The sequence below is a fragment of the Jaculus jaculus genome, chromosome 2 (genome assembly GCF_020740685.1).
Source record: "Jaculus jaculus isolate mJacJac1 chromosome 2, mJacJac1.mat.Y.cur, whole genome shotgun sequence".
Classification (NCBI taxonomy): domain Eukaryota; kingdom Metazoa; phylum Chordata; class Mammalia; order Rodentia; family Dipodidae; genus Jaculus; species Jaculus jaculus.
In genome coordinates, this window is record NC_059103.1 from 17,911,467 (window position 1) to 17,930,258 (window position 18,792).

General features: G+C 46.5%; 1 protein-coding gene across 1 annotated transcript in view; it reads left to right on the forward strand.

The window, feature by feature from the left end:
• Galnt17 (polypeptide N-acetylgalactosaminyltransferase 17) overlaps window positions 1–18,792 on the forward strand; it is a 519,549-nt gene that overhangs the window by 464,711 nt on the left and 36,046 nt on the right. Inside the window, exon 7 of the mRNA XM_004662611.3 lies at window positions 18,061–18,246. Within this exon, the coding sequence (XP_004662668.1) occupies window positions 18,061–18,246 (186 nt within the window). The remainder of the gene's footprint in view (window positions 1–18,060; window positions 18,247–18,792) is intronic.

Sequence of the window (18,792 nt, forward strand, 5' to 3'; positions counted from 1 at the left end):
GTCACTGCCTGGGCTGCTGCCCTTCTGAAGTGTGCTCAGTAAACTGCTTGGCATTCTGGTCTAAAGAGGGAATTCATTCCCTGCCCTTCAATGCCTTTCCCAGTTCACGTCAAATGAGGCAGGTAAGAGGAGCGAAGGGGTAGTCAGGTGGGTTAGTTTTTCACCACTGTGACAAGATACTGGAGAAAAAGCCTCACAGCTGGCTGGGTTCTGCTGCAATGGGTAAGATGAGGCAGAACATTGTGGCTGACTGTATGGAATAAGCAAAGTTGCTCAACTCATAGCAGCTGGAAAGGAGAGAGTGAGAGAGAGAGAGAGAGAGAGAGAGAGAGAGAGAGAGAGAGAGAGAGAAGAAGAAGAAGAAGAAGAAGAAGAAGAAGAAGAAGAAGAAGAAGAAGAAGAAGAAGAAAAAGAAAAAGAGGAGGAGGAGGAAGGGGAAGAAGAAGGGGAGGTTGGAACAAGATATACTCTTCAAGGGTGACCACACCCCCATGACCTCCTTCCGGTTATGAGGCCCCACTTTCTATAGCTTCCACCCCTATATAGTATCCTAATAAGCTGTAATCCATTGATGAGGTAGCAGCCCTCATGATCAACCAGTCACCTCCCAAAGGCCCTAGCTCTGAACGTGGCTGTACTGGGGACCCAAACATGAACTTTTGAGGGAGGGACATTTCAGTGAGCTGTCACTTGGATTGGTGTGTACCCTGAGTATGTGGGAGCCATGGTGGGAGGGGTTGGGCAGAGGGGGGCATTGTGATGGTCGATTTTGTATCTTAGGTCAGGACACAGCATGGTCAGATTGAACAGGGTCTCTAGGTGTGTCTGAGAGGGTTTTCAGAGCCAGAGGGCATTTGAATGAAGGGACCCAGTGCAGGAGATGAGCACCCCTAGTGTGAGTCATGAACAAAAGGTGGAGGAGGGAGAAAAAGATGGAAAGGAGAGAGGAAGGAAAGACCAAATCCAAGGGTCTCTTCAATTACCCAAGGAGATACTCTTACAAAGTCAGCCTGGTCTCAAAATATGAAGATCCCATGTCCAGCCACCCTCTGCCATCATGGAAGAGGCTTTGACAGTGGTGAGCTCCAAGCATTAAAACCGCATCCCCAAGGGACCCTTAGTGGGATTCTAGGACATGGGAGCCCTCAGGCCAGAAGCATCCATGTGTCCAATACAGTTCCATGATGTGTGTCCTATGTCCACTGCTGGAGTTCAGACACTGAACAAGATCCAGTGCCAGCCTGCAAAATAAAGTGATGAACCATCTCCTGGGCTGAGGGTGTCTTCCTGAAATTTCTTCTCCTCAGGTGTTGGTTGCAGCAATGGGAAAAGCAACCAAGACACAGCTTCTGCTGTGGTCACTCACCTTTCCCCAGGTTCAGCCCAGCTTTAGGTTCTTTTCCAGTGTGAAGCATGCTGGTACCATGTGTGAGCTTGCATCATAAGATCCCAGGAAGGGACTCTCCCACCCCCAGTGCTTTACGAAAAGACAGACTGAGGCTGCAGTGAGTGCTGAGAGCCAGTTGTGCTGAAACATTTTAGGGGGCAGGCTCTCCCCAGAATCTGTCTGTTGTAGTTTGTATCGTATGTCTCACATAAACTCACGTGTGCTTGAGTGTTTGGTCCCCAGCTGGTGGCAGTTTAGGAAACAGAGCCTTGATGGAGGAGGAGCGTTGCTAGGGGCAGGCTTTAGACTGTTACAGCCCAGCTTCCCCATGGCCAGAGCTCAACTTACAGCCTTGCTGCTATATTCAACCCACTGTGGCAAGAAGGGATGTTCAGCCTCTGCTCTACCATCTTTTCCTGCTATCACGAAGCTTCCTCTCCAGCCTGGAAGCTGAAATAAACTCATCCTTCCCACCAGCTGCTTTGTGGACAGGTGCTTGTCCTAGCAGTGCTCAGGAAACTCCAACACTGTTCAAATCAAGAGGAAAAGTTCTCTGACCAGGCAGAGAATGTTCCGGGGGGCGGGGAATGGCTGAGGAAATGATGGTGGCTGTAAGTATTTACCACCTCATCTTTTATTTATTTAGCGAGATTGGCTGTTCTCTCTTCTAATCTTCATATAACATGCCTCATTGCCTCCTACAGGCCCCCAGAGAATTCTCCCGGCATTTGTTTGGTTGAATTTGTTCTCGAAGGTCCTGTTTCTGGTTGCTTATTACTTGCTCGCCTGGAAACACTGGAGAGAAAGTGAGTGATGTGAGAGCTGAACCTCTAACTCATTCTTACCAGCACGTGATCAATTGGCCTCTGAGGTCGAGGCCGAACAGAAAATCCCATTTGTAGGTTCTACTTGGAGCCATGCTCAGCCCTATCAGGAATTATGGTGGTGGCCTGTGCTGAGGATGTTGGCCAGGTTTTTTTTTTTTGTTTTTTTTTTTTTTTGTTTTTTTTTGTTTTGTTTTGTTTTGTTTTTGTCAATGTGAAAAAATACTCAAGAGAAGCAGTTTAAAAGGAGGAAGGATTTATTTTGGCTCACAGCTTCAGAAGTCTTGGCCCATGGTCAGCTGGCCCCTTTGCTTTCAGGACTGTGGCAAGAAAAGAACGTGATGGAAGGGCACTGCAGAGGAAATCTGCTCACCTCGTAGCAGCCAGAGAGCACAGAGTCAGAGTTAGAAGCCTAGGGTAAAACATGCCCCCCTTCAGTGAACTCCTTCCTCCACCTTCTAGTTTCTGCCAGCTCCCAATATCAAATTAGGAAGCCATCAGTTGATTAGATCAGAGCTCCCATGATTCATCACCACTCAGGGATTGTGTCCACCAGCTAGGGAACGAGCCTTCGACACAGGAGCCTTTTAGGAGAAATGCTTCATATCAAAGCTGCAACACAGGCTGGAGAGATAGCTTAGAGGTTAGGGTACTTGCCTGTGCCATGCCAAAAGACCCAGGTTCAATTCCCCAAGACTCACATATGTAAGCCAGGTGCACAAAGTGGCACATGTGTCTGGAGTTCATTTGCAGTGGCTGGAGGCCCGGGAGTGCCCATTCTCTCCCTCTCCCTCTCTCTCTCTCTCTCTCTCTCACAAATAAATAAATAAATAAATAAATAAATAAATAAATAAATAAATAAATAAATAAAATATTTTAAAAACCACAACACAAAGCAAGACTGAAGCCATAGAGGTAGAAACTTATATTAAAAGCTCAACTCCTGCTTGTTTTTTTCACTGTTAATTAATCAATTTATTTAATTTTTATTTATTTAGTTGAGAGACAGAAGGAGGCAGGGAGAGAGAGAAAGAATGGGCACAGCAGGCCTCCGGCCACTGCAAATGAACTTCAGAGGTATGAGCCACCATGTGCATCCTGGGGAATCAAGCATGGGTCCTTTGGCTTTGCAGTCAAGCACCTTAACCACTAAGCCATCTCTTCAGCCCGGCTTTGTTTGTTTTCAACCCCTGCTTCTATAAGGAACCCACACCACGGTGGAACTTCTCCAGAGAAGACCCTTATCCCTCATGCCTGGGTCTGACGTGCCAGACCCACCCACTCCCGCCCTACTGTCTGCTCCAAATTATAGAAACTGCCCCAAATGCCAATAATTCCCCAAGTAATAGTCCCCACCTGTATTAGTTACTTTTCCTGTGGCTATGACAAAATACCTGACAAAGGAAGCTTAAAGAAGGAAGGGTTTAGCCGGATGTGGTGGCGCACGCCTTTAATCCCAGCACTCGGGAGGCAGAGGTAGGAGGATTGTCATGAGTTCGAGGCTACCCTGAGACTACAGAGTTAATTCCAGGTCAGCCTGAGCTAGAGTGAGACCCTACCGCAAAAAACAAAACAACAAAAAAAGCAGGGTTTATTTTGCTTGACAGTTTGAGAATATAGTCCCGCATGGTGGAGAAGACATGGGAGCAGGAGCTGGAGGCAGCTGGTTGCATTGTGTCCACAGTCGGGAAGCAGAGAGAGGTGAATGCTGGTGCTCCGCTCACCTTCACTTTGAGGCTGGGGAGATAACTCCTCTGGTAAAAGGCTTGCTGTACAAGTGTTAGGAGCTGAATTTGGATCCTCACACCACCCATGAAGATGCTAGGCATGGCCAGGGCATGCTTGTAATCCCAGTCCTGGGGAGGTGGAGACAGGAAGATCCTGAAGGCTCACTGGCTTCAGTGAGAGAACCAGTCTCAATAAATAAGGTGGAGGCTATTTGGTCATAGATACTGTTCCTTTGAGACCCACTGAGGAAGACATCCAATAAGCATAAGCATGGGTACCTGCGTGTGCATACACACACACACACACACACACACACATATGCAAAGAATAAAAAAAGGGAAAAATAATATATTTACCCTATGTGTCAAGGACTAGTGAGTCAAGAGTAACAATGATGCATACATACATACAATTTTGCAAATTTGTCTGTCACTCGTCAGATATGCAACAAAAGTTAACTAAATTCTCATGCTCTGATTTTTCCTTTATGGGAGAAAATCATGATATTAACTTTTTAAAAGAGTTTAATTGTGAGAATTAAATGCAATTACATATCTAGTATCTAGTTCAGGACCTTGTACATTGTCAGTGCTGAAAGTAGCAGCTGTCAATGTTTTTGTAATTATTTTTAAGATGCCTGTAATGGCCTTTCTTGGTAACAGAGGAAGTTCTTAATGTCATTTATCATCAGTGGAGGCCACAGGGAGTCACACTGATATTCAGACATCAGATGCCTAGGAGAATGTTGACGCCACCTCTTAATGTTTTGATATTCATCAAATGTTGCTGATGTCGAAGACGTCATTTCATGGTGGGATCATGAGCAGGAAGGAGTAAGACGGTTGAGAAATCCATTCTGTCTGAGTTGACAGTGTGATAGGGGCAGAAATAAGTAAAACAGATGGCAGCATGAGTAAGTCTGTGTGGCTGGCAGTTGTAATGGAGGGCTGGGGAAGCATGCTATAAAAATCCCTGATAAACACAAGTCAAGGAAGGGGAGGGGCTTATTTTGGCTCACAAGGTATGGAGCACCAGTGAGAGGCAGCTGGTCACATTGCCTCCTCAGTCAAGAAGCAGAGAGCCATAGAATCTTGGTGCTCAGCTAACTTTCTCCTTTTTAAAAATATTTTTTAGAGCTGGAGAAATGGCTTAGCGGTTAAGCGCTTGCCTGTGAAGCCTAAGGACCCCGGTTCGAGGCTCGGTTCCCCAGGTCCCACGTTAGCCAGATGCACAAGGGGGCGCACGCGTCTGGAGTTCGTTTGCAGAGGCTGGAAGCCCTGGCACGCCCATTCTCTCTCTCTCCCTCTATCTGTCTTTCTCTCTGTGTCTGTTGCTCTCAAATAAAAAAAAAGTTAAAAAAAATATTTTAAAAATATTTTTTAAATATTTATTTATTTGTAAACAGAGAGAGAGATAGAGATTGGGCACACTAGGGCCTCTAGCCACTACAGAAGAACCCCAGATGCATATGCCCTTTTGTACACCTGGGTTTACTTGGGTACTGGGGAATGGAACCCAGGTCATTAAGCTTTGCAGGCAAGCACACCCAACCCAAAGCAGCTTATATGGGGAAAGAGTTTATTTCAGGCTTATACTTCCTATTTTTTTTTAATTTTTATTTCTTATTTATTTATTTGAGAGCGACAGACACAGAGAGAAAGACAGATAGAGGGAGAGAGAGAGAGAGAATGGGCGCGCCAGGGCTTCCAGCCTCTGCAAACAAACTCCAGATGCATGCGCCCCCTTGTGCATGTGGCTAACATGGGACCTGGAGAACCGAGCCTTGAACCGGGGTCCTTAGGATTCACAGGCAAGCGCTTAACCGCTAAGCCATCTCTCCAGCCCTATACTTCCTATTTTTAAATTTTATTTTATTTATTTATTTATTTGTTTGAGTGAGTGAAAGAGGCAAACACAGAGTGAGTATTGGTGCACCAGGGCTTCTTGCTGCTGCAAATGAACTTGAGATGCACGGGCCATGTAGTGTGCACATCTGGCTTTATGTGGTACTGGGGACTTGAACTCAGGTCCTTGGGATTTTCTGCAGAGCCATCTCTCCAGTCCTCAAGCTTACACTTTCAAGGGGAAGCTTCATCATGGCAGGGCAAGCATGAAAGAGCAGAGTCTTGGCAACGCATCATCTGGGTAGAAGCCATCTGACTACTGGGTTTGGAGCTGGGCTAATAAACTCCACTCCCCCCTCAGTGACACATCTCCTCAGGCAAGGCTCCACCTCCCAAATTTCCACCATCTAGGGATCAGTATGAGGCTGAATCATCTATACAATGAGGCTATGGGGGGGCATATCACATTCAAACGGCCATGCTGACCATATATGGAAAGATCATGAACCCCTCTATTTTGTACAGTTAATACATATTGGTAGATGATTTCAAATAAGACCCACCCCCCCCCCAAAAAAAAAATGCTGGTGAGGATGAAGAGAAAAGAGACTTCTTTGCTTTCACATGTATTCATCTGTGTGTACAGAGTTGAGGTAGTAGGTGTGTATATGGGTGCATGTGTGTTCATGTGTGGGGGCTGTCTCGTGTGCTCAGGTGCATGTGGAAGCCAGAGGACAACATCAGGTGAATTTCCTCTATCACACTTAGTTTTTGGGACAGGGTCTCTAACTGAACTCAGGACTCAGCAATCCAGCTAGAATGGCCGGCCAGTAAGCCCAGGGAATCCTCTTGCCCTCCCCCGCCCAGTGCTGGGATTACAGGTACACACCACCATACTCAGCTTTTACATGGGTGCTGGGGAATCCAACTCAGATCCTCACGATTGCTTGGCAAGCGCTTTACCCACTGCGTCATCTCCCCAGCCCAGCAAGTGAACTCAGATCCTACAGTACAAATGTCGTTGAGCATAGCTGCTGTACGGAACTGTGTGGTGGTTAGAGAAGATGTGAGTGATGGGGACAATGTGTTTGACCCTCCTGGGGTGAAGCACACTTCTGTGAATGGTGCCCTCCTCTCCTGCGAAGAAGGACAGCCACTTGCCGAGGCTCTGTCTTCTCTTTTCAAGGATATCTCTCTGGTCTTCATCTGCATCCCAGACGTGGCAGTTACCCCACTGTCCTCTTGGGCTGAGCAGTGGCCCAGAGAGGACTTGGGGTATTTCAACGCTACCAGGTGAAGTTGAACTCCCTGTCACCTCATCCACAGCGATGAAGAATTTAGTGAGGAGTGTGGTACACACATAAACCCACCTAAGCCACCGTGCGCAGCCAACAGCAGCAAGAGAGAGACGTGTTAAGCTATTAAATGCTTAGTGAGCATGCACAAAACCCCATTATCCCCAGCGTAGACTGAAAAGCTAGCAGCAGCAAACTTTCTGGTGCCTCCGAAGGATCGTTCCTCATTGCCACTTGGAGATTTCCGTCACTGTTCCATCCATCGGAACCTTCATGTAATCTCATCAGAGGAGATGGCATCTGACAAGGGAAAGGAGTGGATGCTTGATTGAGGGAGGCAGGGACGTGGCCCTCCTCAGGAGTGCGTTGCTGGCGCTGGTTTCCTCTGAATCAGGATAATCGTTTCTCGCAATCTGGAAGCCCTGTTATTTAGCAAATTAGGATAAGTGCAGAAACAAAGCAAGAGTGAGAGGGAAATGACTTCCATCTTCAAATGCCAGAAAGATAAAGTATGCATTGTGCTTCCCTGTTGGGTCTGCATGAATGCGATTTCCTCTGGTAGCGAGTCCATCCATCAGTGTGCATAGCTAAGTCATTTAGCACTGTTCCTTTGCTAGAAAGAAAACGGATCAAGATATCCGTACAGACTCCGCAGCTAAGGAAAATCAAGCACCTCTTTTTATATTTTACCTCTTGTTAAAAAAAAAAAAAAACATGGGTTGATGATTGGACAGATGGCTCAGTGGGTAAAAAGCTTGCAACATAAGCATGAGAGCCTGAATTTGGATTCCTTGGCACCCACATAAAAGCCATGCATAGCATCAGGACCCTGTAATGCTAATACTTGGGAGACAGAAACAAGGAAGCCTTGGGACTCACTGGCTAGCTACACTAGCCAAATTTGTGAACTTCAGGTTTGATGAGAGACCCAGACTTAAAATAAGGTGGGGAGGCAGGTGTGGTGGCACATGACTTTAATCCCAGCACTTGGGAGGCAGAGGTAGGAGAATCGCTGTGAGTCTGAGGCCAGCCTGGGACTACATGGTGAATTCCTGGTCATCCTGGGTTAGAGTGAAACCCTACTTTGAAAAACCAAAGCCAAAAAATAAGGTGGAGAGCAATGAACCCACTGAAAACCTCGGGCCAACACACACATATACACACACACACACACACACACACACACACGTCTGTGTATGTGTGTGTGCATACCTACACACAACATGTGTACCCACACACATACAAACACACACACCCCATTCACATATAGATCCAAAAAGAAAAAAAAATGTGTTGAATGAGAAAAATCTTTTTGAAATCTGAATTCAAAATGTGTATATGGATTCACACATGGTGGGTCATAGAAGCTTGTCATCCCACCACTTGGGAGGCTGGGGCAGCAGAATTGTTGTGCATTCAAGGTCAGCCTGGGCTAGAGAATGAGATGATGTCTTAAAAATCCAAGGAACCTGGAGCGATTGCTCAGTGGTTCAAGGCACTTGCTTTTAAAGCCTGATGGCCTGGGTTCAATTCCTCAGTGCTCACATATAGGCACAAAAGCTACATGCATCTGGAGTTTATAGTGGCAAGATACCCTGGCATGCCCATTCCATCTTTCTCACTTTTCCTCTCTCTTTCCTTCCCCCCCCCCCTCGACTTTCGGCTTGCAAATAAGTAATTAAAAAAAATAAAGGGCTGGAGGGATGGCTTAGTGTTTAAGGTGTTGCCCGCAGGGACAGGGGATCCCAGATTGATTCTCCAGGACCCAAATAAGCCAGATGCACAAGGGGGTACTTGCATATGGAGTCCGTTTGCAGTGGCTAGAAGCCCTGGCAATTTTCTCTCTCGCACGTGCAAATAAAAAAATAAAAAATATTTTAAAAAATAAAATAAAATAAAGCCGGGCATGGTGGTGCACGCCTTTAATCCCAGCACTTGGGAGGCAGAGGTAGGAGGATCGCTGAGAGTTCGAGGCCACCCTGAGACTACATATTGAATTCCAGGTCAGCCTGAACTAGAGTGAGACCCTACCTTAGAAAACAAAACAAAAAAATAAATAAATAAAATAAATGTTGACCAGCATCCCTAAAGAAGGACAATGGCGGTTGCCCTCTGACCTCCACACTCAAAGACATAAACATGCACACATACACAAAGCACGGCCACACGTGCCCCAGTATTTTTACAAAAGGAAGATGGGAGTACATTGGAGATAAATGCATTTCCTCCCTGTGTCTTCTTGGAATCTTAGTGCAAAGAGAAGCATTGTGGTCATCTTGGCTCTCATTTTCACTGCTCCACCCATAAATGGGTAGCACACATGCAAATTCTACCTTCCAGACTATAGGGTCCAGGCTGCCCACTATTTGCAGCAGCAACAGTCGGCAGGTAGGAGATGACATTTCAGAATGTCTCAGATAGATCGTAGGTCTGGGAGATATGCTTGGACACAGTGTCAGGTGAGGCAGAACAAAACAGCACCAGAGAGAAGTCTTTAAAAATTTAAAATACCATTTTCCTTTATCAGCACTGCCACTAGCTACCCATTTCAGCAAATCTCCCCAACACAAAACCTGGCCCCAAGCAGGGCAGAGAAATGAGTGGGACAGGGCAGGTCAGCAGCATATATAATACCTGGGTGCAATATCCAGCCTCTGTGGATGCCCAGAAATGGATGGTTTTCTGGGACAGAAACACAAATGAAATTATGGGTTGGAAGGATCTTCAGGGAGACTTTTTGCTTCTGGATTGTCTGATCCATTCAAAGCCTAGGCTTCCTGTGTGTGATTCAAAAATTCAGCATGCTACAGTTCAAAATAAGGGGTGGAGAATGCCTGGAATAAGCCACCCTGGCCCCTGAAATAAGCAAATTATTAAATTTTAGCAGTTTGTTGGAATAAAGAGAATCCATCGTGGGGCTAGGGCTGGCTCGGCGGCAGAGTGCCTTCATAGCATGCTAAAGGCCCCATGTTCAAATCCCAGCACTTGCTGTGCAAGCATGAAGACCAAAGCTCAGTCCCCAGCACCCACATGAAAATCCAGGCCTGTGCACACATGCTTATCACTCTAGCCCTGAGGGGACAGGCAAAGACAGACGGGTGCTGGGAGCTTCCTGGCCAGCCAATCTAACTGAAAAACTCCAGGGACCTCCAAAGTCAGTGAGACGCTCTGTCTCGGGAAAATATGGTAGTAGAATGAAAAAGTGCACTTGAAGTCTTTTTATGGCCTCTGCCCATAGGTGCATGGGGCCACACGCGCATGTACAAACACACCCATCTCATGTACTACATGCACAGTGCTTGACGGATGCTTATAGTTGTCAGCAAGCCCTACTTGCTGTCATGAAAAGACCTCAGGCCCATCCATCATGGAGTTCCTCTGCTTTTAGCTGGTGGCTTCTAAGGTCTCCATGCAGCGGAAAAAGGGATAAAGAAGGTATGTTAGTTTTGTAGCCACAGCAGATCTTGGGTGACACTTACCACCTAGACTAACATTCTCTGGTCAGAAAGACTTGTGGCCACATCGTCTGCAGTGTAGGCTGGAAGTGGGATGCCCATGAGGCTAGGGGCTCATGGTATGGTTGTGGCCTCAGAGAAGACAGCAGACACTGCACAACATCAGCAGAAGTCATCCAAGTCCTTCTTGTGATTGCTTTCATATGTGGCTAGCCTTGTCTGTGGATGGTGAGCTCAGGAAGACCATCCATGGGGTCCAAAGCAGAAGTTTCCATGAAGTTCAAGGGACTAAGGTTTGTCACTGTCTCAGTGTAAGAGTGTCCCTTCAAGTTGTAGGATCTTATGATCGATGTTCTAACACCTGCATAAAAGTCCTGATGACAGGGCTGGAGAGGTGGCTTAGTGGTTAAGGCACTTGCCTGTGAAGCCTAAGGACCCATGTTCAGCTCCCTAGATCCCACATAAACCAGATGCACAAGGTGATGCATGGGCAAGGTCACACACATGCACAAGGTGGCACATGTGTCTGGAGTTTAATTGCAGTGGCTGGAGGCCCTTGGGTACCAATTCTCTCTCTCTTTCTATCTCTCTCTCTCATAAAAATCCTGATGACATTATAAAGTCAACTAATCTTGTAACTGGCTGTAATGGTTGATATTGATAGTCAACTTGACAAGACCTAGAAGCACCTAGCAGACAAACCTCGGACATGCCTATGAGGGATATCTAAATTGGGTTAGCCTCTGGACATGCTTGGGAGGGATTATCTTGGTTGAGTTAACTGATGTCAGGAGACCCCACCTCTACTGTGGTTAGTGCTGTTCTATGGGCGGGGGTCCTGAACAGTATGCAATGGAAAAAGCTAGCTGAACACTAGCATTCACTGGGCTCTGCTTCCTGACTGTGGACTGAAAGTGACCAGCTGCCCCACACTCCTGCCCCCATGGCTTCCTCACCATGAGGGACCCAACAAGAAAGTAACTCAACAGAGCTGGAGAGATGGCTTAGCTGTTAAGGTGCTTGCCTACAACGCATAGAAACTCCCTTTGAATCTCCAAGTCCCACATAAACCACACGCACAGTGACGCAAGTGCACAAAGTTGCACATGCTCACTAGGAGGTGCACGTGTCTGGAGTTCGTTTGCAGCAGCTGAAAGGCCTTGGCATGCCCATTCTCTCTCTCCCTCCCTCCCTCTCTCTCTCTCTCTCTCTATCTGTCTCTCTCTCTCAAATAAGTAAAAAGTAACTAAACAAATACCACAAGTCCCAGATTCATTGAGGTCCCAATATCCTTCCCAGAGTCATTTTGTACCTAAACTCAAGTGGACCGGGACCTCCATTTATCTTAACCCTGCTTAACATTATCATGCTATTTTATTTATTTATTTATTTTTTGCTTTTCTGCTGTTGTTTCAAGGTAGGGTCTAACTCTAGCCCAGGCTGACCTGGAACTCACTCTGTCATCTCAGGCTGGCCCCAAACTCACAGCAGTCCTCCTACCTCTGCCTTCCAAATGCTGGGATTAAAGGCGTGCGCCACCACCACACTGGGCGGGGCTCTTTACTTTTCTTGTTGCATGACTAAACACCTGATAAGAAGCAACTTAAGGGTGGAAGTGTTTATTTGGGTTCACAGCCCATCATGGTGGGGCAGGCATGGCAGCAGGAGTGCAAAGCAGCTGGTCACATTGCATTCACAGTCAGGAAGCAGAGAGAGATGGCTACCGGTGTTCGGCTCACTCTCTCCTTTGTATTCAACCCCAGTCCCCAGCCCATAGGGTGGTGCCAAGGTGGGTCTTCTTTCCTCAGTTAATTCTCTGGAAATACCCTCACAGATGTGACCAGAGGTGCGTCTCCTAGGTGATTTCAAAATCCAGTCAGGTTGACAGAGATCATCATGTTTTGTTGTTGGTGTTGTTGTTGTTTTCTGAGGTAGGGTCTCATTCTAGCTCAGGCTGGCCTGGAATTCGCTATGTCATCTCAGGGTGGCCTTGAACTCATGGCGATCCTCCTACCTCTGCCTCCCAATGCTGGGATTAAAGGCGTGCACCACCACGCCCAGCCATCATGTAGTTCATGTGCATATGCAGCTTCCTTCCCCATCAGTGTACATAGTCTCAGAGCTCTAGCTTCTGGCATTGAAGGCAGAATTAAACATAATTCACTTTTCTCCTAGAGCTAAGCATAGTTTATCTATAATCGCACCCTACCGGCTTCTCTTTCATCCTCAGGAAAACGGCACACTAAATGATAGTAGAAAGAAGGATCATTAAGCATAGATAGAGAAGTGAAGACAATGTTATCACCCAAGCCCTTTCTGGAAGCTTCTATGTGAAGGTCCTAAAGCAGCTTTAAGCCCTTCTTGGGCATTCATTCTAGTTAAATACTGAGGAGCCAGGGGTGGCAGTGAGCTCTGGCAGCGGGCTCCATGTCTAAATTACTTTCACACTCCTGGCAGCATTTTGCTCCGAACTCTGATCCTTGCAAACATGTCTACGCCATAAAAGGTAAATTGTCAGAAGTCGAAGGCATCAGGGTAAATGCTGGGAATACAAAGAGTAATGAAATGCTGAATATCTATGTAGCTGGGGCTGCTGTAAGGAAGGGGGAGATGGTGCAGAAGAAGGAAGGGGCATGTGACCCATCCACACAGAAAGAGGAGCAAGAGTTTACATGGGGAAAAGAGGAAGGGAGATGGGGTAGGTAAAGAAAGGGCAAAGGGGGCTGAAGAGATGGCTTAGTGAATAAGGCATTTTCCTGCAAAGCCAAAGGACCCAGGTTCGATTCCCCAGGACTCACATTAGCCAGATGCACAAGGGGGTACACGCGTCTGGAGTTCATTTGCAGTGGCTGGAGGTCCTAGTGTGCCCATTCTCTCTCTTTCCCCCCACTCCTTTCTCTGTCAAATAAAAAAAGGGGGGGGGCAAAGGGACTTCATTCTACCTAAGACCACTTGGCATCATATTCCTGAGCCTTCATGATGACAGGATGCTATCTCACTGGCTGGTGAGAGTAATGTGAGCTTTGTATGTGCATATGTGTATGCATGCATGTTGAGACCCAAAGTCAATACTGGGTGTCTTCCCCAGTTGCTTTCCACCATTTATTTATTTATTTATTTATTTATTTTTGGAGACAGGATCAAATCTAGTGCTTACCAACATGGCTACACCTTTTTTTAAAAAAACAAAACATGGGTAGCAAGTGCTTTATCCACTGAGCCATCTTCTCAGCCTCTGGACAGGGGGCAGGATAGTTCAGTGGTTAGAAGCATTTGCTGTGCAAGCCCAGCAACCTTTAAGATTCCCCAGAACCCATGTAAAGCCAGATGCGGGCAGTGCATATATCTGCAATCCTATGGCAATGGGAGCTGAGATCGCGAGAGTCACGAAGCTCTTGTGCCAGCATTCACAGCATCAACCCCATGGGACAGGCCCTGTCTCAGATGAGGTAGAAGGTGGGAACGACACCGCCCAGGCTGTCCCCTCTTGTCACCTGTGCCTTGCTGGGACAAAGTGCCTATCCAAAAGCGGCTGATGAGAGGAAAGAGTTTATTTTGCCTTACAGTCTAAGGGGAAGCTTAATCGTGTCAGGGAAAGGATGGTCAAGTGACACAGGTTCTGTTGGGGATCCAGGAAAGTCCTTGAACCCCAAAGCCTGAGTTTATGTTTGCATTGAACCAAAGAATTGGGCACACCAAACTGACAGGTGTTATTATTAGATTATTACACTTATTTAGGGAAGTGTAAAACCAAAGGGAAGGAAAACTGATACCCACACATGATCTGAGAGCCCATATGAGTCTAGAAAAAAAAAAAGTGAAAAAAGAAGACAAAGTACAGAGAGCTCCTGCCACCTGGAGGGCAAGATGAGATAGAGCGGAGTGAGGGGTCCTCCCTCCGCCTCAGCCCAGGCAGGGCAAGGTGAAGCGAAACTCATCAGAACGGGGAGGTTCAGGAGCGATGGTCAGGCAGCCCAGAGAAAGCCTTGCCCCCTGGCCCACGCCTATTTATAACCTTATTGTAGTGGGTGTCACCTTCTAGCTCAGGTGAGCCAGAGAGAGACAGCTGATTGGTCTGGGCTAGAGGCTGGCTCAGTGAAAGGCTAGCCATGATGTCAAGTTCTGGGGTCTAAGCTTGACCAACCACAATGTCAGGATTAGATTTGAATTCTAAGACAGGAGACCTCCTTCCCAAGGGGGGGCTCGGGTGTGGGAAAACTGGTATAGGGAACTCCTTTGGGCAAGAGTCAAGGAGAAGCCAGATTTTTCTGTGATCTCTAACAAAGAATAGACTGTAAGGACAAACCCAAGGACATTTCTGCTTTTCACTTGCAGGATGCCAGTCATGCTAACTTCCTGACGAAGTTACCAGACTCCCTCTCAAGAGCAGAGACTAGGCGTCACTTCTTTACACAGCAGTTAGTAGGAAGCAGTAAGTGTGAATAGAGCTCCTGTCGGCAAAGGGAACTGAGCTAGAACATCCTTAAGCCCAACAACACATCTCCTCCAGCAAGGATCCACCTCCCAAAATGCCTGGGGATGAGTATCCAAACCATATGAGGCTAGGGGAGGCAGCTCATTCAAACCATCACATCGTCTTACCTTTACTTCTGTGCTGTGACACACACACACACACACACACACACACACACACACACACACACGATACACACATGCATGTATATGCACAAAAAAGGAATAGAAAAAAAAATCCTGGTGTCAACCAATATGATTCTCCTCTCTCAAGTACTTTTTTTTAATGAAAAATAAAAAAACATAGTAACAACAGAAAACACAAGCAAAGACATAAAAGAAAACCCTTCCAAACTTCTCTCTATGCTCAATGAATCAGAGTGCTCTCGGTATACATTCTCCCTCCTTGGAATTACATGTCACTTACCCAGGTTCATTTTAATTCCTCATTGTGTATTAAGAGAAATGACTTGTATCGACCGGCGGTAGAATCTCGGCATTTAGGGGTTCTCACCCCCATGGTGCTTAAATTGAGATATGTCTCAAGATCCGTATTTGTAAATCCTCTTTCTGAGAAACTGTAATAAATAAAGCAGAAGACTGAAATTGAATTTTCGCAAAAGGAATTTAGGAGGAGGGCCATTATGCATCCGTCCAATTTAGAGGAAGAGAATGCGCCTTGAGACTGGGGGCCGGGGAGCCAGTTCGCCCTCTCTAATCCGGCCAAAAAAGAACACTGAGGAGGAAAATTACCAGCAGGGATAAACTCACCCTTTGGGAAAAGGTGTTACCAGGAAATCCTAGAAAAGACTGGGAGAATGGGAGAGATTAATTAAAATCTTATCTTATACAGAACTCTGCTTTTCTCCAAAAAGCATGTTTTTTACCAACAGACTAAAAAGCTAAAATTTGCCTGCCCTTGGAGGGCCCATGGGGTTACTAATGTGATTTTTGCATCAAATGTTTCATCAGTGTGGTCTTTTTGTTGTACACACAGAGAGAGAGAGAGAAAGACTGTGTGTGTGTCTGTGTGTATTTCTGAGGACAGAGCCTTCACCTCTCAACATGCTAGGCAAGTGCTCTCCCACTGATCCTTAGTCCTTTCTCATTATTCTTATTTGTTTGTTTATTTGTATTTATTTATTTGAGAGCAACAGACAATCAGAGAGAGAGGGAGAATGGGCGCACCAGGGCCTCCAGCCACTGTAAATGAACTCCAGATGCTTGCGCCACCTTGTGCATCTGGCTTAAATGGGTCCTGGGGAAATCGAGCCTCAAACCGGGGTCCTTAGGCTTCAAAATCAAGCACTTAACAGCTAAGCCATCTCTCCAGCCCTTTTTTATTATTTTGAGACAGAGTCTCATTAAGTTGTCCAGGGTGGCCTTGTACTGCCTCTCATCCTGCCTCAGCCTTCCAAGTAGTTGGCATGATGGGCATGTGACACCAGGCCCAGCTCATTGCATCTTTGAATAATGTCAGTGGACTTAAATGTTTTCCAGAGTGACTTAAACCTGGTAGAAATTTGACTCCCAAAAGGGGAGAAGAGCAACCTGGGTGGGTTAAAACACCTAGAATCCAGAATGTGAAAAGACTGTGGATGTGGCTCCAGGATTGTGTTTGTTTAGCATGAGCAAGGCTCCAGGTTCAAAATCCAGCACAGCCAAAAATAAATAAAATAAAATAATACAACAAGATGCATATCACAACCACCCAAGAATGTTACTATTCCAGGAGTATAACCCCTCCTTCTCTAACACACTTATACACACTCACCTCATCTTGAGGGCTGAGCTTTATAGTCTGGTACACGGGCATGTGTGCATGTGTGTGGAGACCAGAGGTGTACGTCAGGTGTCTTCCTCAGTCACTCTCCACCTTATTCTTTGAGACAGAGTCTCTCGCTCGAATTTAAACTCATTGATTTGACTCATTGACTGGCTAGACAGCAAATTTCAAGGCTTCCTTGTCTCTTTCTTCTCAAATTAGATTGCAAGTACATGATACCACACGTGGCATTTTATATGGGTGCTTGGGATCGAACTTGGGTCCTCATGCTTGTGTGGCAAGTACTTTACCTATAGAGCCATCTCCCCAGATCAGAAGATGCTTTCTGGACCTCTTTCCCCACAGATCTCTTGCCATCTTCTGCCTCCATGTGTCATGCTGTGAAGATGGCTCAATGGCTAAAGTGATTGCTGCACAAGCATGTGGACCCGAGTTGGGATTCCCAGTACCCATATAAAAATGCCAGGCATGGTGGCATATCCCTGTCATCCCCTTGCTAGGGAAGACAGAGATAAAGATCTCTGGGGTTCCCTGGCCAGCTAGTGTAGGTGTGAACTTGGGAGTGAACTTTGTTCATTGAGAGATCCTGTATCGAAGAACAAACTGGAGAGCAGTGGGGAAAGACACAAGACGTTGGCCTCCCACCTCTATTCCTACACATGTGCCTGTGTTCACACCCACACCCCCCCACACACATATGCACATGCAAATTACACACACAAAAAATAAAACCCATGTGCCCCAATGCCACTGTGGACATCTTAGACCGGTGGAGCCGGGATTTTATACCCTGAACCATTGCGTCTGTAGGAATTCTTGCGAACTTTTTCTGTGTATTTTAGTCAGGTTAGGTTAAGCTGTGCTGTGTAAACAAACCAACCTCCATGGCTTGTACATATGATAAATGTATTTCTTTTTTTTATTATTTATTTATTTATTTGAGAGCAACAGACACAGAGAGAAAGACAGATAGAGGGAGAGAGAGAGAATGGGCGCGCCAGGGCTTCCAGCCTCTGCAAAAGAACTCCAGACGCGTGCGCCCCCTTGTGCATCTGGCTAACCTGGGACCTGGGGAACCAAGCCTCGAACCGGGGTCCTTAGGATTCACAGGCAAGCGCTTAACCACTAAGCCATCTCTCCAGCCCGATAAATGTATTTCTTGACCATGCTAGTTTGGTTCAGCTACTTGTCTGAGGTTTGTGGGGAGCACAGGTGGCCTCTTCTTCGGGAGTCTCTCTGCCAGGCTGATGTAGTCTTCGTGCCTGCAGGTGTGGCTCTGCGGAGGCAGCATGGAGGTCCTTCCTTGCTCACGGGTGGCCCACATCGAGCGGAAGAAGAAGCCGTACAACAGCAACATTGGCTTCTACACCAAGAGGAATGCGCTCCGTGTTGCTGAGGTCTGGATGGACGATTATAAGTCTCATGTGTACATAGCATGGAATCTGCCACTGGAGGTAGGACCCAGCAGCTTCCCTACTGCTCTAGGATGATGAATTTGTTCCTCCCCAAGAAATGTGCTCATCCCAGAAGCCTGGATGCATTGTGGAAGTTCACAGGAGTCTTGGTGTTAAACCCCTCTGTGGGTGTCTGTGTGTTCATATGTGTGGGTGTGCGTGTGTAAAGGGGCCAGAAGTCAAGGTCAAATTTCTTCCTCCATAGCTCTCCACCCATCTTTTGTGTGCGTGTGTGTGTGTGCTTGATGTTCACAAGTTTGTAGACACATGGTTGGAGGGAGAGACACAATTATGTGTATGGAGGGAAGAGGTTAAGGTGGGGATCAACCTCAGTCACACTCCACCTTTTTGTTGTTGTTGTTGAGACAGAAGTTACTAGAAGCCAGAACTTGCCAATTTGGATTGTCGAGTTAAGCTGTGCACCTAACTTTTATGCTGTTTGTGGGGATTCAAACTCAGGTCCTCTTGCTTGCACAGACAGAGCTTTACCTACATCATTAGTTGTCTACTTGTGAGACAAAATATCCGACAAAAATCACTTTGAGG